The 24,848-nt window shown below is 44.0% G+C and overlaps 1 protein-coding gene across 1 annotated transcript in view; it reads left to right on the top strand.

Moving 5' to 3' along the window:
• The window catches only part of FLI1 (Fli-1 proto-oncogene, ETS transcription factor), a 103,562-nt gene that overhangs the window by 27,398 nt on the left and 51,316 nt on the right, over window positions 1-24,848 (top strand). Inside the window, exon 2 of the mRNA XM_054998549.1 lies at window positions 18,435-18,646. Coding sequence (XP_054854524.1) covers window positions 18,435-18,646 — 212 coding nt within the window. The remainder of the gene's footprint in view (window positions 1-18,434; window positions 18,647-24,848) is intronic.

Below are 24,848 nucleotides of genomic sequence, written 5' to 3'. Positions count from 1 at the left end.
TTCTGGAAAATCCTAATGGGCAGTACTGGCACTGTCTAGAACCATCCTTGAACATGGCTAGGAGCAGTCATTAGGGTTTTTAAAAAAATTATTCAGAGAGTTGGAAGTACCATGGAATCAACTTGCAGTACAATTCTAGACAGAGATAACACCCTTCTAAGTCCATTGAAGTTAATGACTTGGAAGGTTATAGCTCTGCTTATTTATTTCCTTGAAAACATTTGTAACCTGCTTTTCTGCCCAATTGGGGCCTTAAGGCAGCGAACAACAATTTAAAAGACTTTAAAACCAACTTTAAAAAGTGTGTCTGTATCTATAAAACCAGCATTTAAAAACAAACGAGAAAAAAGAATGTAAAGGAAACAGAAAAGTCTTCACCTGGCAAAAGACTGAGAGCCAAGCTACAAGTGACGAATGACACTTGCCTGGCAAGTGAACAGACTCACGTGTATTCCTCCCTGTTCACTTGCCCTCCACTTGCGCTCCACTTGATCAAGTGGAGGGCAAGTGAACACGGAGGAGTGAGTCTGTTCACTTGCCAGGCAAGTGTCATTCGTCACTTGTAGCTTGGCTCTGATTGAGGGGGGTAAATGAAGCTCCCTGGTGAGGGAATTCCATAATTTTGGTGCTACAACCAAGGAGGCCGTTTCTTGGGTTGTCAGCCATATAGCTTCAGATGATGGAAGTACCTGAAACGATTCCCCTGAAGTTTGTGCTGCTTAAGATTGCCCTGCTAATTGCGCCTACTGTGTACACTAATTAGATAAGGGCTTTTAAAGTCCTCCTTTTAAAACAGATCTTTATACTCCTTTGGAAATCTAATCTAAATAACCATGAGCCATAGCTTGTGAAGTGACATAGGTCCTTCCAGGCAGGTTGGAACCAAGTTATTAATGGGTGTCACAGATCAAACACCAACCTGCTGAATTTTGACCAGAGGTCAACAGGAAAGCAGTGTAGATGTGGGCAGAGTGTGCTTTCCTGGCAGGAGAGTGGCCACCTGTTGAAGCAACCAAGTTGCTGTGAAGGGCAGCCCTTACATGGAATACATTGCATTCGTTTGCAACAAATGTCTTGGCTGCATCCATACATCTTTGGGTGTTGTGCAGAAACAATCTGCAACTGGATTGGCTCGTTCACACAGAATAATGCTCCTGTGAATTTTGATGTGGCATAGTGATTGTGCAGTGACCAGTTATGTGCTGCCTGCTGGAGAATTGGTCTGTGCATTTGTTGAGGGGATGGACTGTGGCTTACGGTCGAGCTACAAGTGACGAATGACACTTGCCTGGCAACTGAACAGACTCACGTGTATTCCTCCCTGTTCACTTGCCCTCCACTTGCGCTTGTAGTGATCCAGTGGAGCGCAAGTGGAGGGCAAGTGAACAGGGAGGAATACACGTGAGTCTGTTCAGTTGCCAGGCAAGTGTCATTCGTCACTTGTAGCTCGACCCTTAGTGGTAGTATATCTGCTTTGGATGTTGAAGATCCCAGATTTGGTCCCCAGATCCCACCATTTCTAGTTATAAAAGGATCAAGCAGTAGGTGATGTAGAAGACCTCTTCTTGAAACCTGGGAGAGTAGACAACACAGACCTTGATGGGCCAATAGTCGATTCTGTATAAGGCTGCTTTATGTATGCCTGTGTTGCTTTTTGTTTTTCCAAAATCTTGCCAGAGATGAGCAGAGGAATATAGCAGAGATGAAGTGGTAGAATGTGCACTATCCACTTCAGACTAAATTGGTAGATTCTACTGTAATATAGTGGTGAAGTGGTTGGGTTGTGAATCAGCACTCTGCTAGTTCGACTTCCTCTACTGCCATGAGCTCAGCAGGTGGCCTTGAGTAAGTCACTCCTCAGAGCCCCAGCTGTATTGTGAGGAGAATAATAACGCTGACTTTGTTCACAGCTCTGAGAGGGGCACTAATCTGTCTAGAAGAGTGGTATATAAGCACATTGTTGTTAATACAATTTTCAGGCATGCTTTGGCCCTTTGACTGTCTGGGATATTCTCCACTGGGCTGATGCCCTGTAGTTGGTCCAGATTTCCCCCTGCTCTTCCTTGTAAGGCATAGGTGAGAGAGCAGCAGTGACCACTCACACCTGGACTCCCGTCCTTGTGAGGAGGAGACACCAGCCATGAGGAGGGCACAGGGACCTCCACAGCCTCTTTGACTTGGCATCCAGCATCTCAGCACTACGATGACTGGTCAAGCCCATTGTGCCCAATGTACATGAACACCTGAAGAACCCTTATATTGAATCAGATGACTGGTCTGTCGAGATCAGTATTCTCTACTGTGACTGAGAGCCAAGCTACAAGTTACGCCTGACACAGGTTGGACACTTGTCAGCTTCCCTCAAGTTCTGATGGGAAATGTAGGCGGCCTGGTCTTGCAGCTTGGCTCTCCGACTGCTGTCCAATGGACTTTTCAACTGTCACTTGTCCAACATTCTGCCAAGCTGCCTCCATTTCCCATCAAAACTTGAGGGAAGCTGACAAGTGTCCAACCTGTGTCAGGAGTCACTTGTAGTTGGGCCCTAAGAGTAATTCTCCAGGTTTTCAGGCTGCGATCTTTCACCATTCCCTACTACCTGATCCTTTTGGAGATTGAACCCGGGACCTACTGCATGCAAGAAGAGGCTGTACCGCTGAGTCATAGCTCTTCCCCACATAACGAAAACTAGAGCAGCAAAGAAAGAGGTTTTAGTAGCCTCCCCGCCCTGCCCCCCACACATGCTCATGCCACCCCATGAAGCTGCTGTTGGCTCTGTTGTGAAATTGATGTGTAGCCACATAACTGATGCGAGCTCCATAAGGCAGTCTGAGGACCCAAAAGGTGCAAGCAGAAAAGAGGCGTGTGTGTCAAGGAGGCAATTGCACATTTGATACCAAGCCCCCCTGTTCTTCCCCAAGAAACACAAGGACTGTGTAATGTGTAGATAGATTCTAACCAGCTACCTAATGGGTGGGAGATCCTTTGCTGAAGTTGTTTTTTGCTTAGCAGTTTTGATGGAAGGGATAAGTAGGTTTGCAGAGACAGTTCAGTGCATTCTAGAGTTTGAGCTTGAAGTACCATGCAATCCAACCAAATACAAAGGGGAAAAAATCGTGTCGCATTTTCTTTGCTGGTTGGGATTTCTTTGACCCCCCCCCTTCCTTATGCAATCCATTGTTGGTCCTCCCCCCCCCCCCCCCAATTCCTAAGTCATCTCATACTGGAAGTGAATGTTTTGGTCTTTATCAGACACTCTATCAGCACCTTGTGAATGTTTCCTAGCGAGTTTCCACTAATTGTTCTGGGAATGCTGTTGGGGTAACAAAAACAGGATGTAATCACACAATGCTGGTGAATGTCGCTGGAAGAACAGAATCATGCAGTAGGCAGAAAAATCCAAAAATGAATGGACTTTGGTGGTGGGCGTTGGGTGATCATTCCAGTCTACAAAAGCATCTGAAGGTCCCTTGGCTTCTCGGAACAAGTCGCATAATTCATCAGCTTTCAAACTGTCTTCTGGGGTTCTATAATGAGAAGGGGAATAAAGGCAGACAGTTGTCCCTGAAACATTACCATTATTACATAGGTACACAACTGATTTATTGGGACCCAGCGAGGGAGTTTGCAAGGGATGAGAGAAGTAGAGGTGACTTGCCATTGCCTTCATTTGCAGAGTCCTCCTCGGTAGTCCCCCATCCAGGTACCAACCCTGCTTTAGTTTCCAAGATCTGATGAGATCAGGCTACACCACTCCACAACCCCAATCATTGTTATATCGAAAAGAGTCCAGTAGCACCTTTAAGACTAACCAACTTTACTGTAGCATAAGCTTTCGAGAACCACAGCTCTCTTCGTCAGATGCACATCTGATGAAGAGAACTGTGATTCTCAAAAGCTTATGCTACAGTAAAGTTGGTTAGTCTTAAAGGTGCTACTGGACTCTTTTCGATTTTGCTGCTACAGACTAACATGGCTAACTCCTCTAAATCATTGTTATATGTATGTGTGTGCCATCAAGTCACAACCCCAACTTATGGTGACCCCCGGCAAGGAGCTTTCGAGGCCAGTGAGAAGCAGAAGATATTAATATATCACTGTCACATTGGTATATCTGCTCAATCTAAATGTGATTGCTATGGGGTACTGCTTTCCGTTACGTTTTTTTTTCTCCCACCCTTCCTCCATGAAGCTCAAGGCAGCTTACATGGTTTCTTCCTCTCATTTAACTTTGCAGCAAAAATCCATTGCTGGAGCAGCATTTCCACAAGGTCGGTTTAGTTGAGATAGGACAGCTGGTTTAGGGCTCACTGGTGAGCATGATAGTTCGGTGTGAATTTTAACCTTGGTCTCTCAAATCTTAGCCTGAGATTTGATGCACTGTACATCCAAGGCAGCTACAGATAAGCAGTGAATATATTCTCAAGGCCAAAATGAAGGTGCTAGCAACACACGTGTGTATTTATCCCTCTTTCTACCTTTTCATTTATAAAGCAAATGAAAGCAAGAACTGGGTCTTTTCAGTGGTGGCTCTCATACTTTGGAACTTGGTGCCCTAGTCAGTTTCGGTTCTTCACTTTTATCCTTCAAGAAATGAATCCAGAGGGCATTTGGTGATAGGTGAGGTGAGCTTGACTCCCTGACACGTTGACTTAGTTTTCATAAAAATTGCTAAATGGTGGCTTTTTACTGTGTTTTCTCTGTGTGTGTTTTTCCTTTCCAAATTTATTTCCACTTACAGTTGATCATGGCTTTTAACTTCTGCTGTCGGTTGCTTAGTTTTTCTGTATTTCATTTTTTGTACTGTAGGTTTTTAAAATGTTGGTTCATGGTAAGGCGCCTTGAATACTTTTTAAGGCAGGATTTAAAAAAAAAACCTCATCAACATTTTAGACAACAGGTGAGGAGGAGACCCAAACTCTGCTCCCTCCCCTTTTCCCTTGCTGTGCTGTAATGCCTGCAACATTTTTCTCCCAGCCTGGATTTGATATGGGAAGTGGGACAGGCTGCAAGATAATTGCTTCAAACAAGAAAGCATAGCAAGGTAAGGCAAAAGGAAGGAGCAGGGAGGTAGCAGGGTTTAGCTCCCCTTACCTGCACCAAATCACCCCTTCTTTCCCTGGAGACATGCACAAATAAATGTCTATTTGGCCCTTGGTTCACAGGGAAAGCTGGGGAGGCCCCACGGGCCTGGCTGGTGCCTACATGAACAGTATGCTATCCAGAACATGCTGCATATTCTTCCTATTGCAAGACGCAGGTTTCTTTGGCAGATGAACAGAGCCTCTTCGATAGACACATCAGCGCGGCAAGGACTTTCTGAAGTTAGGAAGTTTGAACAAAAACACCTCTGGCTTAGTTTCGTCAAAAGGACATCAAATTTACATCGTGGTTTTGCATGTATTTCTGATGTAGCATGTTTCAGAAAAGCAGATAACACCCTGCCAGAAAAGTTGTCCTTTCAGAGTTTCCTATATTTATTTATCCTTTCTTAATAGGGAAACAGAGCAGCAGGGGCAGCAGACAGATCGGCCCTTGTTTTGAGCTGGCTTAACAGAACCATAGTAACTTGACCTTTCCTGTGCCAGGAATAATATAGAAGTTTCAAGAAAAAGGAATGGGGGTGGGATGAAAATTAACAGCGCAATCCTAAGCGGTGTTACACCATTCTAAGATTGTTGACTTCAATGGACATAGATGGGTGTAACTCTGTTTAGGATTGCACTGTAATCAAAGCTTCAGGTTAAGTTCAGAAGCAGGTGAGAATCTTGCTTCTAGCCCAGGTTTCACTTTGACCTATGTCGGTGAAAGTGCAAGGGGGGGCACATGGCACCATGGAGGTCTGTGTGCATTGGATCATAGCCAACGAGAGTGTGCTCTGCCTCCTGATGCCATTTCCTGAAGTTTTCAGCTTTCCTTTAAAAAAAAAAAAAGGAAGCCCCTAGCCCTGTTCATTAGAAAGCAAAAAATCCATATAGATAGAATTTTACTCCCTTGCTGAGTAAAAAGAAAACTTGCTCCCCACTTCCAGTGTTCCAGCCAATGTGTGTAAAGGCAACTGGTGATTAATAAGCACTTTTTTCTTTTTAACAACATCAATATGAAATATATGAAATATAAATTTTACTGACTTCATAAGCCAAGTAATGCCCTGACCTGGATAGCCCGGGTGAGCCTGATCTCATCAGACCTCAGAAGCTAAGCAGGGTTGGCCTTGGTTAGTATTTGGATGGGAGACCTCCAAGGAAGACCAGGGTTGCAGAGGCAGGCAATAGCAAACCAGCTCTGTTAGTCTCTTGCCATGGAAACCCCACTAGGGGATCACCATAAGTCAGTTATGACTTGAGGGCACTCTCCACCACCACAAACCAAATAACATATTGACTATTTACATTTGTGGTTGCCTATGTGTGTTTTAGTATAATCATCCTACCACTGCAAAATATATGGCTGTAGTCTGCTTACCACATACTTCCTTCCTCCATGCCCCCCAATCATGTCTCTACTCCTGTAGTAGCATTTTCTCTGATGTCCATATTAGAACTTGGGACACCCATTGAAGTTGATGGGCAGTAGATTCAGGATGGCGGAAAAGGAAGTTCTTCACTCAGCAAATAATAAAATGGTGGAAAATTCAGTGCCACTGATGGTTTTAAAGAGGAATTAGACAGGATAAAGGATAGGTTAGTCAATGACTACTAGCCAAGATGGCTAAAGGGAACCTCTATGTTCAGAGCCAGTTGACATCTGAGTACTAGTGCCAATATGCCACACTGGGGGGGGGGTGGCTTGTTGGCAGGGTGGCCAGATCTCCTGCTATAGTGGGAGATCTCCCACCCTGGGCCCTTCTGGAGCCCAGCTCGGGGGGCAGGACACCAGCTTTATGCCAAACCACAACACTACTGGCACAAACCCAGAAGTGATGTCCCCACATTGGGGCAACGCTGTGGGATTTATTCAAAACTCTCAGCACTCTAGGATTCATCTGAAACTCTCTGGTAGCTTTGGGTCAATCCTAGAGCAGTGCTCCGCTGAGGTGATGTCACGTCCAAGTTTCTACTGGAAGTGATGCAGTGATATTGACACATCACTGATTCTGTTGTACCTGCCCCCCAACTTCTCCCATTGGTTGCCAGTGGTCAACAGGCAACCCTTCCTGTAAGCCTTCCAGGGGCATTTGACTAGCCACTGTGTGAAAGAAACAGATGGATTAGATGGTCTATCCCGCATGGTCTTCTTATGTGCTGTGAGGGTACATGTGGGCTTTGGTTGTGGGTGCTCGTTAAGCCTTCTAAGAATGATTAACTTGCGCTTGAAATTGTTGTGGGGAGTGAGGAGAGATGGCATTGCAGACCCATGAGCACTAGCCCTGGAAGAAGAAGAACCGAAACGGGAATTGTGAACAACAGCTGATGCCCGTCGGCTAGTTTTGTCTTATTAATTCCATTTCTGGACACATGGACTGCTTTTCCCCTGATTGGGCACTCTCCACCCTTGATTGTGTATATATATGAATTTGTGATTGCTCTTTGCGACGGACCTCTTTATTCAAGTCAAAATTTTGTATATTGTGTTGCACAACTTTGCACTTTTGCACTTTAATTATATAAAATAATTTGATACATAACGATTTGTAAAGCCACATCATGACATATGTGAGATTCCAGTTAAGCATTTCTTGTTCTGTGGCTCACAATGATAGCCTAAGCAAAGTGACAGGGTTTAGAAGAGTCGAACTCCGCTCTGGACTGCACTGTTAATCTCTTCGCTACCATGCCCTGAGTCTCCTGGAATGGGTGCATTTGGCATAAAACCTACCCTTATACAGCCATCATCTGAGCATCCCGAAACAGCACTTTGGCCTGGTGCTGTGTGACCCTTTAAAGAACTAGATTTTTAAAAAAGATCCTGCAGCAGGTTCTGTGTCATACCCAGTTGAGTTCACCCATTCCGTTACTGAATCCAGACACTCATTCACGGGCCTAATGTAGGAATATTGTCGAAGGCTTTCACGGCCGGAGAACGATGGTTGTTGTGGGTTTTCCGGGCTGTATTGCCGTGGTCTTGGCATTGTAGTTCCTGACGTTTCGCCAGCAGCTGTGGCTGGCATCTTCAGAGGTGTAGCACCAAAAGACAGAGATCATGCTGAGAGATCTCTGTCTTTTGGTGCTACACCTCTGAAGATGCCAGCCACAGCTGCTGGCGAAACGTCAGGAACTACAATGCCAAGACCACGGCAATACAGCCCGGAAAACCCACAACAACCTAATGTAGGAATCTTTACATTCACATTTAATCAGAGGTTTAATTGGAGGTTATTAATCTCTGCTACAAGCCAGTCTTCTGATTTTTTAAAACTGACAACACAAAAGCTTGATTTGAGTCCAGTGGCAGTGTGGCACCCTAGAAACCAACAAGCTTTTCAAGGTATAAGCTTTTGTGAGTCAAAGCTCCCTTCTTCTGTATCTGAAGAAAGGAGCTTTGACTCTTGAAAGCTTACACCCTGAAAATTTTGTTGGTCTCTAAGGTGCCGCTGGACTCAAATCCCGCTGTTCTACTGCAGACCAACATAGATACCTACCTGGAACACAAAAGCTTAACGCTGATCATTCAAATGAAAAGCACTACAGTGTAAATGCTTGAAAACATTTGTCTGCATGAAATTCATATATAAACATCATGAAATTCTTATGTAAATATTTCTATAAGAATTGTTTGAATAATGAATTCATTATTGGACCAATGAAATACCCTTCTATTTGCAAACTATTCTGCCTGCAATTATTACAATAAATTAAGTATAGGCATCGTAGTATTATCCAAGACAAACATAAGTTGTTGAATAAGGTTTTATGTCTTTTGAACTTAAGTTCAACTGTCAGCTCCGATATGAAGCTCCATTGGCTAACCTTGGGCCAGTCCCTATCTTTCAGTCTAGTCTACTCACAGGGTTGTGGTGAGGATAAAATGGAGAAGGGGAAAATAATAATGGAGAAAAGGCAGGATATAAATATTTGATAGATGGATGGATGCTACCAATAGCAACAAGCCTATTAATGTCTCAGCAGTGAAAGTTTTATCTCATGCATTATCATTCTATATAAATAATATAAATAACAAAGAAAAAAATTTATCCATTCCCATTTTATCTTTACAACCACATTGAGAGGTAGTTAGGCTGAGAGGGTAACTCAAGCTCACCCTTCCTCCCAAAGAGAGGATTTAAATCCTGGGCTACATCAACACATCCTTGGATATGGTGCTATTGCTGTATTGCAGTTATACCTCATGGCTGAATTATCCTGTGTGGACAAATCAATCTAACTGTGAATGTTTGCTCTCATGTTTTGAAAACACAATATTCAATGACTTGAAGATGCATTTTGGGCCTCTCCCCCAGTCCTAGTTCAATACTCTAACCGCTACACACTGGCTCTCAAGTGAAAAAGAAATAAAACAATTATTCAGTGGCACCTTAAAAGACTAACAAAATATATTCCAGAATAAGCTCCTGTGAGGCAGAGCTCACTTCATCAGATGTACTGGAATAAATTCAGTTTTATCCCTTGATCCTATTTCTTCCAGATAGCTCAGAACTATAACTGAAGCATCTCTAGGAATGATAATCATTTCCAGTTCTTTGCAGCAAAAGAAATCATTTCAATTTTAGCTGAACACAAGCCAAAATAGAGCATATTGCTGGGCGCTTTTTTTTTGTGATACAACATGCTTCATATATTTATTCATCAGGGGAAAGGTTTGGTTTGCAATGTGGTCAGTTCTCAAAACCATCTTCTCCCTGGCTCCAAACATCTCCAGCTGAAAAGACCATAAAACCTGCTAAAACAATATTTACAACTGCGTCTACGATATGCAACTGTGTATTTCTAGCCCTGGGTCAATGCTGACAAATAGAGATGCCTAATTATTTCCCAAGAAAATAAAGGAAACAACTGTGGAGAGCAGGGGGGTGGAGGCGGAACCGAATCAGTACATACAAGCTTCTAGAGAAAATATGTTTCCCCAGGCACGGTCTACGGGCAACGGAGCTGCTCAATAAATTGTTATGTACATACCAGACATAAGCAAGCGTTCAGCAGAACATGGGCCATTTTTGGTAGAGGAGGCAAGACTCCAATCTTGAACTTATTTGCCAGCTCAGATCAAGCTGCTCAGTCCAGATGGTTCTTGTTGGGATTAGCATGACAAGTTTAGCCGCACTGCCAAATCAGCTGCAGCCTTGCTGGCTGGCGTGGCTCAGCTCCCAACCACAAACAGAACCCAGAAGCCCCGATATTTCGTTGACGCTGTTTGAACCCTGCTGCATTCAGCCTTCCTCCTTTTCCCATAGTGATGCACTTAGCATCTGGAAGAGGAGAGACCTACAAAGAGGGGTTCTGAAAGCTATAAGAGGGGGGAAATGGCACTGTTACAAGAGTGGAATTGATTTCAGGAGTGAGATGGTTCGATTGCAGCAAGGATGGTATGGTCCAGGATCAGGCCTGCCATGCTGAATTCAGCCCACCATGTGTGCTAGATTGCCAGATGTTTGACAGTTCAGCTGTTTTGTATGCTGAGGCAGGCAGAAAACCAAGAAACTTTGGCTCTCTGGGAGAGCACATGATTTGCTTGTAGAGGGTCCCATGTTCAACCCTTGGCACCTCCAGTTAAGAAAGTGAAGATTCCAGGTGTTGGGAAAGGAAGACTTCTTTTGGCCCAAGTCCCCAGAGAGCTGCTGTCGGTCAGAACTGAGGGTACTGAGTTAGGAGGCCATTCATGTTCTGACTTGGCAGAAAGTTGCCGCAAACGTTTGCATTAACCCCTAGTGGGTCGACTGGCTACCCTTGATTGATGGATTATGAGTTCTCTTGGCCTCGTTTGGATACATGAAGAGGCCAATGAAAACCAGATTGTATACAAAAAGAAGTAGACTTGCCAGCTGTTTTTTCTTAAGGAAAAAACAACGTGGCTGTCTTCCTATGCTTTTAGCTCAAACCTGATGCACAGTGATTTAGCAGGTGAAGATGTACCAGACAGAGCGAAGATGATGGGCAAAGCTTTATGTCGAGTCTGCAGGTGGCTAATAAAGGTGCAGGATCAAGTCCAGTAAAATGAGACCACATGGAAAACAGGCAATCTTCCTGCTTTAAAGGGGAATGTCCACATGGCAGCATGCTCATTCCAAGCATAACACATGATGCTTCCAGAGGTTTCTCCTTTAATCTGGAAAAAGATAAACCCATTTTTCTCCAGGAAAGGGAAATGGATGTGAGGACAACATTCCTGCCCATTCCTGCTACTGCTTCTATGCCAGAGAGTCAAGATTTGAGTCCTGTAGCACCTTAAAAACCAACAGGATTTCCAGGGTGTAAACTTTCAGAGTGAAAGCGCCCTTTGTCAGCTTATATTTGGGGAAACTTCACGGGCCTTTAATAGAGATGGGCACAAACCGAAATACGAACCAAAATTAAGCACGAACCAGGCTGGTTCGCGGTTCGTGAACCACGGTTTGTCAGATCCCATTTCTGACGAACTGCCACAAACTTTTAGGCTGGTTCGTTTGATTCGTTTTTTGGTTCGTCACTGCAGACAGCCTAGTGCCAATAAATCAGTTTCCTAGGCAACAGGGGATGGACTTCCTGCAGACCTCCTGCTGAACCAGAAGTGAACTGCTGGCCCGGAAGTGACCTTCTGCTGGCCCAGAAGTGATGGTTTTCTGACCTGGATGTGACGTTTTCATGAACCAAATGAACTGGTTCGCGAAAGTTCATGGTTCGTGAAATTTGACGAACGACATGGTTCAGGTTTTTTTCAGTTCGTGCCCATCTCTAGGGTTGGAAAAAGAATGGCCACACCAGTAGGCGGAAGATGAAACAACCAGGTGCAAAAAAATCTTTAATAAACTCTTCCACCTTGCACCTGGTTGTTTCTTCTTCATTAAGTATGGTTGCCAACCTCCAGGTGTTGGCTGGATATCTCCCAGAATTACAACTGATCTCCAAGCAACAGAGACAAGCTCCCTTGAAGAAAATGGCTGCTTTGGAGAGTGGATTCTATGGCATTATATTTCATTGAGGTCCCTCCCCTCTCCAAAACCCGCCTTCTCTAGCCTCTACCCCCTCCCCCAAATTTCCAGGACTTTCCTAACCTGAACCTGGCAACCCTATCTTTAAGGTGTTCCTGGACCCAAATCTTGCTGTTCTACTGCAGACCAACACGGCTACCCACCTGAAACTATCTGCTAGAGGGGAATATGATGCAAATAAAATGGCATTGCTTAGTTAAAGCATGCAAAGCATTTTAAAATGGTTGCATCAGCTGAAGTAACCAGGGGCATGATGGCTAGAAAGGTCAGTGATCATAGAGAAAACCCCAAGACTCCTATTCTTCTTCTGCCCATTGGAAGCCTCTAAACAGCAATACACAACAACACTTGAGATTTAGCAGGTGAAGATGTACCAGACAGAGAGGAGACGATGGGCAAGGCCTTGATCAAGAAACAAGCCTTCAGAAAAACAAATACTATTTTGTTATACTTTATATGATCAACAAAGCATTCCCATTTTTAAAAGTATATATATTTAGTCATCCTTTGTAGTAGGATGATGAACGTTTGATCTTTTAGCAGCGTTCCTTGTAAATGAGGACAGGATTGGAAAATTGACTGCGGTGTAGAGCCCAGGAATTCAGCACAGTGTATTACTGAGCCACAGTGAGAGATGGAAGGTAGGGAAGGAAAGCCTTCTCATTGCAGACAAATGACATGCACATTGGTGGATTATTACGAGGTCTGACTCAGCTGGATTTTGCAACCAAGCCAAAGAAGAGGAGGATGAAACACCCTGGATCAGAAAACAGTAAGGCCACTAAAACAGGGACTGTGAAGATACAGTAGAAAAGAGCAAGAGTCCAGTAGCACCTATAAGACTTTCAAAATTTGTGGTAGGGAATGAACTTTCATGAGTCCCAGCTCACTTCTTCAAATTTTGTTAGTCTTAAAGGTGCTACCGAACACAAATTTTGTTAGTCTTATAGGAGCTACTGGACTCCTGCTCTTTTCTACTGCTTCATACGGACTAACGCAGCTACCCATCTTGTGAATGTGTGTGTGTTACGTGCTGTCAAGTCACCTCCAACCTATGGCGACCCTATGAATGAAAGATCTCCAGAACGTCCTATCATTAACAGACTTGCTCAGATCCTGCAAACTGGAGGATGTGGCTTCTTTTATTGAGTCAACAGACAAAAAGTCACCCTTAAAGAAAGGCCATCCAAAAATAAGGACCTTAATCATCCTTTTTTTAAAAAGCCCAGACTTCTAACGTACAAATTCATGCACAAAGAGAGAAGTTGAACTAATTGCCTGTTTCAGTCCAAATTCTTTATGGAGTTGCTGCTTCATAGGCACCAGTGTGAATATCCATATCAATGTGGTCCATTGGAACAGCCTACCACTGCACTTGGGAAAGATTGTATTTAAAGACCAAACTGCACATGATGTTGAGGATCTGTGATCAGATTCCCTGATGTGTAATTGTAAGAAGCAATCGCAAGGGAGGGAGAGGTGGACTGGGATCACACAACTGGGGAAGAGGGGGAGGTTAACTGTCCATCTTATATTGTTTCTCCAATCATAAATGCCCCATCTGCGTTTCTTTAAGCCTTGGTACCCATGATGTTGCCTGTCTTTTCTCCCTACCGGAGCTAAAATCAACTTGGGAGAGTAATTTTTGATTAGGTAAATGTCTTAGGAGGGGAGAGTTAACCATCCCATACCCTCAGGCCATATCCGTAACCTTTGAGGATATTTTTTGTATTTCATTTATACTTTGAAGAATCAGATCACAGATTCTCTCGCCCCCCCCCCCCCCCGCAGCCGCCAATGTCAAATAACTTTTGGCCCTAAGACCACAGTGTCTCCTTGTTTCACAATTCTGCTCTTAGTTAGGCATCACTGCATTTTAAGTTATTCTTTGTGGAATTATTGGGTTGTCTTTTTGCAGTGTTTCTGTGCTACTCTGATTGTTTCATTTTGCCACTTAGCGGGGTTTACTCAAGTTACTTTGATTCCATTATATTGCCTGCCATTGTTGACCTTACATTACCATGTATATTCTGAGGTTGAGGTATATATTTACAGGTTGCTTTATCATCAGTTTTCCTGTTTCATCCTGTGCTTTGGGTGGGTGTTCAATATTGGCCAGGCTTTGGACCTTCTTCAAATCAGCCAAATAAATTTGCAATCTGGGGAACACTGGTGGTTCAGCAACAGTTTTAAAAAGTTCAGCGGTTTTGCCGACAGAGGGCTTGTCCCTCCGTGTTGTGGATCAGGAAATTGTTAACTCAGAGTTGTTATCTTGAAACAATAATCCTTGATTACATGGACAGAGTGTACCAGCCACACCCTTCCATTGCTTACAATGGCTTGTTCACAAGGCACTTGATGTCTCCGGGAACTCTTTACCCATCTCTGTGCATTAGAGATAATAACTCGGCTGCCACTGACATGATTGCTTACTGATAGATGACAGTGAATTAAAAGCCCCTAGTCTTTACCCATGGGGTGTTTCCTTCTTATGGCCACCCTTAAAGTATTTGCTGCCTTCACGGTGTAACCCCAATGACTGTTTTGGAACTTTTTTATAAGCAGAGCTGGACTTTGGGCTGGACTGGTTGATCCTCTAAGTTTGCTTATTTCACATCAATTGGCATAACTTACGTGTGTAATGATGAAAATGCAGTTTTAATCTGCAATGTTCTTTGTGGTGCTTTGAATTGATGTTACCATGATGGGTCAAGCCTTGTAAATCACATCTGGTCTGCATCGAAGCTGAATTTCCACAAATAGAGTTGGGACATCCAGTGTGGAGATCTTCCAGAATGACAGCTGATTTCCATAGACTATAGAGATCAATTCCCCTGGGGAAAAATGGCTGCTTTGGAGGGTGGACTCTATGTCATTATACTCCACTGAGATCCCTCCCCAAACCCCACCCTCCTCATGCTCCACCCCCAAATCTCCAGGAATTACTCAACCTGTAGTTGGCAACCATATGCACAAAGTTTATTTATTACGAGTAGGCCATTTGCAGCAACTGCTTTTAGTATTTGAACATAGCTTTTCAGAAACCTGAAAGCAGTTCAATTGCTGTCAGTGGTACTTGCTTCTTTCTTGCCTTGTTATCGTCTCTGGTCAAACAATTTCTGCAGATATTTTGAATTTGAGGTATATTGATTATGACTGGCCACTTCATCCCTAGCCAATGAAAGTTTTTTGAGCAGAGATCTAATAACTGCTTCCTTCAAAGATTTAGGGGGAGTCCCTTCAATCAGGGAGGAGCAGATGATCTTCACTTATGGATTCAATATCTTTTTGCAGCAAGATTCTAAAAGCCGTGGGTCCAGAGCACAAGAGGTGGTCCTAACACTCCCCCAAACCCTGTCAGCATCCATAACAAAAGGACAAACAGGTTCTTCTGACACCTAAGTATTGGATCTGCTCTCAGCTTTGGAGGATAAGGTTGCCTGTACCTCAGTGGGAACTCGGAGCTTTTGCGGGGGGAGGGGATGTTTTAAAACGGCAATTGGCTCTATGGTATGATGTCACTTCTGGGAAAAACTTGGAAGTGACATCACACCTCTCTAGGACTCAGCAGAAACTCTTTGGTAAGATCAACAGCCACACTCATGTCCTCCCCAGTTTCCCGCTGGTTCCTGGGCTGGTCCTGGAGGACAATGGGGTGATGGAAGCAGCGAAAAGGCCTCACCTATCCTTTCTGTAGATTTGCTCAGCTGGGAGATGCTCAGTAGAATGCTGGGTGTAAGAAGGTGGATAGTAGAATGCCCAAAGCCAGGTTTTGAAGCTTTGGATCCCAAACCAGCATCCTTTCTGGTACCTTGCGTCTCCATTTCAAAAGCTTTCTCTGGTTTCTCTCCGCAGGAATAGATATAGTTCTTCTAAACAATTCTTTCTATATCTCTTTCTCTTTCTCAAGGTGCTTTTCCTAACCACGATCTGCAGTTTGTTTCAGTAGCGGCAGCCATAAAATCCAGCCTTCTTTAGCATTCGGCTGCACATCTCCCTCAGGAAGGCAGCGGCTGTTTTCCGTCGACAGTCACAGAAATCTGGTCTGGGCTCAGCTGTGGCACAGACGGAGCCCACAGCGATATGCCAGGAATGTGGCTTAAAATTGGGGAAAGCTGGGGCTGGCCCTTTCCCAAAGACCATACAGCGCAAGATATAAACACAAGGCTTCTGTCTCAGACTCAGTCTGGCTGGCTTTGACAAAGATCAGGGCGGGCAATGGAGTGGAAAGAACTCCCACTAGCTAGTGGCGGAAGTGACTATTTCTCTGAGGAACTCTGTCATTGTTCTACATGTAACCACAGTTTGCAGAGGAAACTCATTTTAAAATGACAGTTTTGGGAGATACCTGGATATTGTGTGCTGACCATTCTTTATTCGGTATCTCTGTGTATATGTGTGTGAGTGCACATATATACATGTATGTGTATATGCACGTATGTTACCAAGAAAGTTCAACATTTAATGTATGTCAACCTTAACATGTACCGGGCCAACACTCTCAGACTGATTGGAAACTTTTCTACTGGGGACAAATGAATATGCCTTTTAAAGTTCCTTTTATTTTCATATGTTGTCATTGTGAGCCTTCGCTTCGCCCATTGTCATTGGTGACGTTCCCATTTTAACACCATTTTTGCATCATTTATGTGTCACACGCCATATATATATATGTGTGTCACACGCCATATATATGTATGAAACTGATGCAAAAATCAATGATAAAAATTGTACAAACTGAATGGGCTGATTACAGTGAAATCCTAAGAAGTTATACCAGTCTAAGCCCGTTGAAATCAATAGGCTTAGACTGGAGTAACTCTGCTTAAGATTTCACTATAAGTGTGATAAAACAGAAAATATCACAAAAATAAATACTTGTAGATTTGATTTGCCGAAGGGAAGAACATAAATGAGATTTTCTGAGCCAAAAAGTTGGGGCTGTGAATTTCAGTTGCATTTCCACTGTTTAGTGTCTAAGGTGGCATACAACACTTAAAACCAAATAGATTTATTTTTAAAGTTCACCCTGTATTAAAGGGCTGCTGTTGTTATAGTTTTTTTTAAATCAAAGGTCCTTTTACAGTTTTTATGAAAGACAATAAATTAAAAAACTACAGCCCTCTTGCAGAGAAGATCAGTCACATGGTCAGTTTTGTGAACATGTGGAAATGGATATAGTTGTTGACAGTGTTTAGCTTTCATTATAGGTCCCCAGGACAAGAGCCATAATAAAAGTACCAAAGCCAATCTAGCAACACATGCAAAACAATTTTAAAAAATCAAAATTATAGCACAAACAATTCTCAGTATCTATTTCCCCTGGATTTCAGACTTGCATAAGTGGGTGATGTCATTCACAGTTAGGTGACATTAGTTGTTGAATTGCTGAACTTTTGGAAGTCACCACCGCTATCTGGGACTGTCACCCTCTGAAAGTCAAAATTGTCACCAAAGTTTGGACATTGAATGTAATAGATTATATGGGCCACTCCACATGTTATAATTTTCCAGGATGGAAATAGGAACTATATCATGGTAGGAGTCTTTTCTTTTATGGTGGATCGATCCAAACAAATGCCCCATCTCATAGATCTACCTATTGTATTTTTATCCCACCCTTTCTCCGAGGTTTTTCTTCATAGCATTTTCTTCATAGCATTTCAAGGCCACCGTTCTCCCAAACCAGGCCACAGGTTCTCCCCCTTAATCTTTACAAAAATCCTATGCAGTAAGTTAGGCTAAAAGAGTGTGACTTGCCCAAGGCTACCTAGAGAGCTTCATGGCTGGGTGGAGATTTCAACTCAGGTCTCCCCAATCCTATTTTAATACTCTAACCCGATGTTGTGCTGGTTGTGCAGATATATCTGCAATGGAAATTCTGTGTGGTTAGAAAGTAGATAAAGGCCAGAAGTTTACTTAAAGATAAAGAACAGTGACTCTTAAAGTTGGCTGAACTTAGAAATAAGTCCATGTTTCCATGGCACCATAAGATGTTCTCCCAGTTTTTTCTTTGGATTGGTGCATTTTTTTGGACTGTTTTTACGCATCATCCTTTTCACGATTCTGAATCTGGCAACCTGCCCAAATAGGTGAGACCATTTTTTTCCAGCTTTATAAATCTTCAGCTCCCAACTTTAGCACACTATGTTGCCAAAACCAGAAGTTTTTACCTAAAAAGTGGAAAGAGAGCTGAAAGAGTCCATCTGAGAGTCTATGGCAAGTGCCGGTTTTCGGGGGCAGCCTGGTTTGGACATCTGTTTGCCAGCACAAATGCAAACATAAATGGAGTGCTATCTCGTTATGACAAGTCAATTAATACTTTTTTCCCTCCCTTCTCTTTGATATCTAGGAGGCTCTCTCAGTGGTGAGCGAAGATCAATCCCTGTTTGATTCCACCTACGGAGCTGCTGCTCACCTTCCCAAACCAGACATGACGGCCTCAGGGAACCCCGATTATGGACAACCGCACAAAATCAACCCTTTACCTCCCCAACAGGAATGGATCAATCAGCCAGTTCGGGTGAACGTGAAGAGGGAATATGATCATATGAATGGATCAAGGTGAGAATGAACCCAGTGTCCTGGAGGTGTGTGAACGTTGGAGAGAGGTGGCCATTGTCCTGTGGGCAGGTTTTATAATGCTTTATTTATTATTATTACTGTGTTAGGTGCCATCAAATTGCTTCTAACTTATGGCCACCCTATGAATGAAATACCTCCAAAACATCCTATCATTAACAGACATGCTCAGATCTTGCAAACTGGAGGACATGGCTTCCTTTATTGAGTCAAATCATCTCATTTTGGGTCTTTAAAATATTTATACACCACTTTTCCCTCCAAAACTGAGCTCCCAAGAGATTTACACAATGAATTAACTGCTATTAAAATAATAAAAACAGATGCACATGAACCAACAGTTCAATTTATGCTGCAAATCACCCCTCTGTGGAAGCAACCCCAATTTTGAGCAAAAGCAACCAGAAGGATAGCAGACAAAGGAATCAAAGGATAGAAGATTTTTCAGCCTTTTTAAGGATGTGTGCAGCATCTTCGCATTGCAAACTAGATGCACAGCACTGCCCTATGAAAAGAATCCCACTCTTAAGATTTGTTTTGTTTTCATGATCAAAGCTTCTGCTTGGTTCTTTTTGGCAGTTTTGTAGGAATGGAGCAAATAATCAGTTGGCAATATCAGTTCTTCCTATATTTTCAGTGAAATCCTAAGCAGAGTTACTCCAGTCTATGCCCACATAAATCGCTGGGCTTAGACTGGAGTAACACTGCTTAGGATTTCACTGTTTGACACAGGAGTGATTTCCAAAAGTGGCAAGAGTCATTATCAATATCGTTTTTGCACTTACAACCCTTTTGTTTCTGGTCAGTTAATGGATACGTTTATTTCTTTTCTTCTCCTGTGATTTTGCTGCTTCTGATGGGATCCATCTGTTTTGCTTGATATGAGAAAATTCAGAAGCAGAGCCCAGAGGCAGATAAAAGAATAACTGGCACGTTCAGAGGAATCTCGTCCTCCAAAAGAAATGGGGACAATATGTAAGGTTCTGCACGCCAAGCCATTTAAGAATTGTCCTTCTAGCAAGGAACCAGATAAATATTTTTGAGTGCGTGTGTCTGTGCTGCATTAGCAACTGTTATTGTTGCACAAATATGTTCTCAAGGAGAGTAGCTTAGTAGAAAGAATGCCTGACTTCCCTTTTAAGGCTGATCTGTGGGCGTGAGATGGCAAAAAGGATATTTTAGGCCTGGTATCTGATAGATCCCAGTGTCAAACTTTGTTTGTGGGAGGACAAATTAAATATTGATCTCCCAAGTATATGAGTTTAAGCCAAGCCAATACCGTCCCCAGAGCTGTTGTTGAACCAATCTAATCTGAGAGCTAAGCTACAAGTGATGCCGGACTCATGCTTTTAACGTGTCAGGGATGCAAGGTTACCTGGGAACTGTAGTTGAAAACAGCATTATGTCACTCGCATGGGGAGGCAAAGGAGGGGAAGAGACAGTTTTCAAAGACAGAGCCATGTGAGATTGCTGGAGGAGAGGAACTTTGCAATTGTTTTCTTGCAATGTCAATTGAGAGACGAACTACCAACTCTTCCCCTTCTCTCTGTCCTCACTCTAGGGACAGGGTCCGGTATCCCTCTCTCCACTGAGATTGCAAGAAAACCATTTTAAAATTGTTCTCCCCCAGTGATCCTGGCAGCTCTGTCTTTGCAAATTGTCTTTGCAAAAGCTCTTCCCCTCTCCTGCCTCTCTGGGCTAGAGACAGAGTTTTCAACTGCACTTTCCAGGTAACATTGTGTCCGGTGTCACTTGTAGCTTAGCTCTCATTTTCATATCCCTTTGTCTTACAGTGTGTGTGAGCTTTCGTGTGCCCACCTAGGGATTCCAAGTGTGTGGAAAATGACATCTCTTATCAGGATGGTGGGACAAGGGGAGGAAGGGGTCTTGCTTTCCCCCCACTGTTTTCCAGAGTTGGAATGAATGGGGGAGGGAGGTATTTGGGCTGTTGAGTGGCTGCACATGTACTGACTGCATGCGTGTGCAGCTGCCCAACAGGGCAAAGAATGCCCCCCCCCACACACACACACACTCTCCCTGGGCCATTTCAGCTCTGGAAAGCATCATAGGGGGTCAGGAGTCTCTCATTTCCCCATGCTGTGGTCTCAGTTGTGTAGAGGTTGTTCTACACAGGGGTAACATGGGTAAAACAAAATGTGTAGTTTGGCCTTTTTTGGTGCCATAGCACCTGCCTGACATGCAGAAAGCCACAGGTTCATTCCCCAGTATCTCCAGTTAAAAGTAGGTGATGTGAAAGGCCTCCAGCTGAGGCCCTGGAGAGCTGCTGCCAGTCAGAGTAGACAACATTGACCTTGATAGGCCAAGGGTCTGACTCTGTAGAAAGCAGCTTCATGTGAAACTGTTAGGAACTGGTGCCGCTGGCCCTTTAGCCCTTGCTGCCCCTGATTAAACTTGGATGTTGACCGGAGTACTGGGTACTTGTTAAATTACAATTGCTACTTTGTCTGTTAGGGTTGCCAGCCCCCCTTACCCTAAAAGTGGAAGACTGGTAATTGCTAGGCGGGGGGAAGCAATCCTGGTTTCTTTTGCATGCGGTCCGGAGACACCAATGACATCATTTCTGGTTGAAAACCGCAAGCTACAGGGCCTCACCGGGGTCAAAATCAGCCCCAAACATAGCATTTTCGTACCTTGTAGCACATCATCAGGGCCTCTGGAGTGCTGCCTCCCCTCTCCCCCTCCCTGCTGGCCAGGTGAGCAGGGCTGGAGGGTGAAAGGTGGGGGCGGGGGATCCGCTGCCCTCACTGTGGGGCTGGCATCCTACTCTGTGGGCATTTCTCTTTCAAAAGGGGTTCAGAAACAGTGTTGTAGGAATGGAGGAAAGGACCAGAAAGGAAGGGACCAGTCTTTGGGCAGGAAGTGTATGGTTTCTAGGAGAAAAAGAATTAAATAGAGGCAGGTAATGAAGGGCAGTGTGCTCTGAAGGAGGTGGGGTAACTGATATCAGGGATCCTGAATAAGTACCTGTGATGGACAGGAGGCTGCCCTGCCCCTGAAAGATAAAACATCCAGTCAGCTGCTTCGTCCCTCAACCTATTGGGGTCTGTCCTATCATCCAGTCATCTTTCACAGGTGCGGAAGTACAGCAGCAGCAAAAGAGAAGACAGTGTTAAGAGGAGATCTGCCTGGTAGTGTGACAGAGTGGTTTAGTTCTCCCTCTGGGAGAGGGGAGAGTGCCGAGCTGGGAGGCCTGTCTCTAGCCATGAGCAGTGGGAGGGGGAATCAATGGCAACCTCCCATCTTCGGAACAGAGGGGTTAGAGAGAAGCCAGTGTGTTGCATCCCACTGAGGGCCAAACTACAAGTGACGAATGACACAGGTTGGACACTTGTCAGCTTCCCTCAAGTTTTGATGGGAAATGTAGGCAGCTTGGCGGAATGTTGGACAAGTGACAGTTGAAAAGTCTGTTGGACAGCAGTCGGAGAGCCAAGCTGCAAGACCAGGACACCTACATTTCCCATCAAAACTTGAGGGAAGCTGACAAGTCTCATTCGTCACTTGTAGCTTGGCTCTGAGTAAACAGCAGCTCCTGGTATGATTTGCATCAGGCGAACTGTATGGGAGAAAGGGTTGGTCCCCCTCCCCTACTAACCTTGTTACAGTGAATGTGTGTACATTCTGCTATTCACAAGAAACAGCTGATACATGTTTACTTTGAACTTGAAACCGCAAAACCAAATTATTCAAAAAGGCTTTTTTACTCAGATGATTGTAGGGAGGGGATCTCAGATGATCCCCTAATGAGATAGGACAGGGGTGGCCAAACTGCGGCTCGGGAGCCACATGTGGCTCTTCTAGACATACTGTGTGGCTCCCAGAGGTCTCTGAGTGTTGCCGCAGCCATACGTTTGATTTTAGTTTAGTTCTTTCCCTCCCTTTCCTTCTTTCTTTCCATGTTTTTCATATTTTCAATACAAATGTTGGGGTTGCTAGGTCTGACTCAGAAAATATCTGGGGACTTTAGGGGTGAATCCTAGCAAGGATGGGACATCACTTTTGTGACGTCCCATCCAAGTCAAAGGTCAGGTAATGGCTCTTTCCCAGCTCCACCCCTTCCAGTGATGTCACTTCCAGCATACTGCACCAAAAACCCACCTCTTTCTGTGATGTCACTTTCAGGACACTCCCCCAAACCCACCTCCTCTTCTGAAGTCACTTCAGTGCATCATGTCTTGCGGCTCTCAAACATCTGACATTTATTCTGTGTGGCTCTTACCTTAAGCAAGTTTGGCCACCCCTGAGATAGGAAGTGTAGACTTCACCACTGTGTTGTATTGGATATCTGCTAATGCTATGTCTTTGTGAACTTGTATCTATTTACCCTATGGCATTATATATAGAATTGTTCTTGATAATGACTATACTAATCTCACACTCTGTAATCCGCCTTGAGTCTCGGTGAGAAAGGCGAACTATAAATGACATGAATAAATTAATTAATAATTATGTGGGGTTGGTATCACACATTCTACTGTACATGCATTGAATGTAACATGAGAATTATTCAAGGCTCATATTTAAAAAATCAGATGTGCACTACATAGATTGTATGCATGTTCACTGTAACATGTGAACAGAGTTACTGCCCTGATCCCATCTGAATCACGCACACACATTTCTGACAGATGCTTTGAGCATTTTGAAAGAAATGTGAAAACTTTGAGAATGGATATCTCACAATATATCCGAATTTGCCCTGACACATATTGCTATCAATATGCCCCCCTCTTTACCTCAGTTGGGCCTTGTAGAAGTACCCATAGCAAATATTTTAGGTAGATCAAGCTAGATTGAGTTCATGGCAGGCACATCGTGACCTGAGCGTGACCCTGTGTAGTAGTGGTTTCACTGCCCAGGAAAATAGGGTAACAGTGACTGTGTCAAGTACACTATGAGTTTGCTGTGTCCATCCATGCCAGTGTGACGCTCCCAAATGTACAAATGTCTAATTATTACAATATTTTGGAAGCCTCCTCAGCAGCAGAGATGATGCTGCATTTTGAATTTTCCTCCTGGCTTTTTTATCTTACCCATCTCTTGATTACATCCGTCCCTTCTGTAATGCTTATCTCTCTCCCACCCCCTTGTTTAATTCATTAATAATGCCAAAGTGATCCTAGGAGAAACCCTGGCTATTAACTTATTATCGGCTGGGGTGACTCTTTGTTTCCTTGGCTATTATTTCCCTTCTTCTAGTCTCCTGGAGACGGTGGCTCCTTGAAAAGCCCGGCAAATTATCTCAGTCTTGGTGAGGGAGAAAGGCCACCTGGATTATTGTAAGCGGTCCCTGTTTCACAACCATAAGGAAGAGTCGATAATGAAAACGAAGTAGTCTCAAGACACGATAACCTTTTAGCCTGAGTGCCATAATCAGCAAATTAACTAGGATACTCAGCTTAGGGCTACGCAGAAAGGCCTTGCCTGCTTCCTACAAATAACACAGAAGTATGAGCCTTTTTGTGGTTCCTTGTCACAACTCCAACCCGTCCTTATTCACTTGATTTGTAAACCTGTCTTGAGTGGTAGGTTTCAGAACATCCTGCACATGGGAAAGAAAACTGCCTCTTTCTCCTACTTTTTGTCTCTCTCCCCCACCCACCCCCACATGTAAGTGTTTCCTCTTTATGGCAGCTGCCCCCTTAGAAAACAGCCTTTATTCCCCTCTTAATCTGTACAGTAAGTCCTAATGTTGTTGCTAGATGGCTTGTATTCTCCAAGGAGTGGGGAAATGGGCTGGTGTAGATGTAATGCCGTACTTGGGAAATTACAAGCCTGACTAGGGGATGGTCACTCCTTCACAAGCCACTCCCCATCTCTGGAGCAAATTTTCCCACCTTTACTTTCACTGCATTTCAAGCACCAACGAGGTAGAAGTAGAGTTGCCAATTCTGGGGTAGGAAATACGTGGAGATTTTAAGAGTAGATCCCGGGGACAGCAGGGTTTGGGGAGGGCTGGCAACTCTAATGGAGGTAGGCAGTTTTCTTGAGGCCCCACAGGACTGAAGGCTGTTGAAGATCCTGTCTCCCGCCAGGAGAGAGACCTGGCAACCCTATTCAGGCAGCCAGTTGGGAAATTGCTGGATATTTTTGCAGTGGAGCCTGAGGAGGCAAGGACTTGGGGAGAGGAGAGACCTCAGCAGGGTATAATGCCATAGAGTCCACC

This window comes from Eublepharis macularius, chromosome 14, assembly GCF_028583425.1.
Source record: "Eublepharis macularius isolate TG4126 chromosome 14, MPM_Emac_v1.0, whole genome shotgun sequence".
Lineage (NCBI taxonomy): Eukaryota > Metazoa > Chordata > Lepidosauria > Squamata > Eublepharidae > Eublepharis > Eublepharis macularius.
Note: the sequence above shows the minus strand (reverse complement) of the source record. Positions and strands in the feature narration are given on the sequence as shown.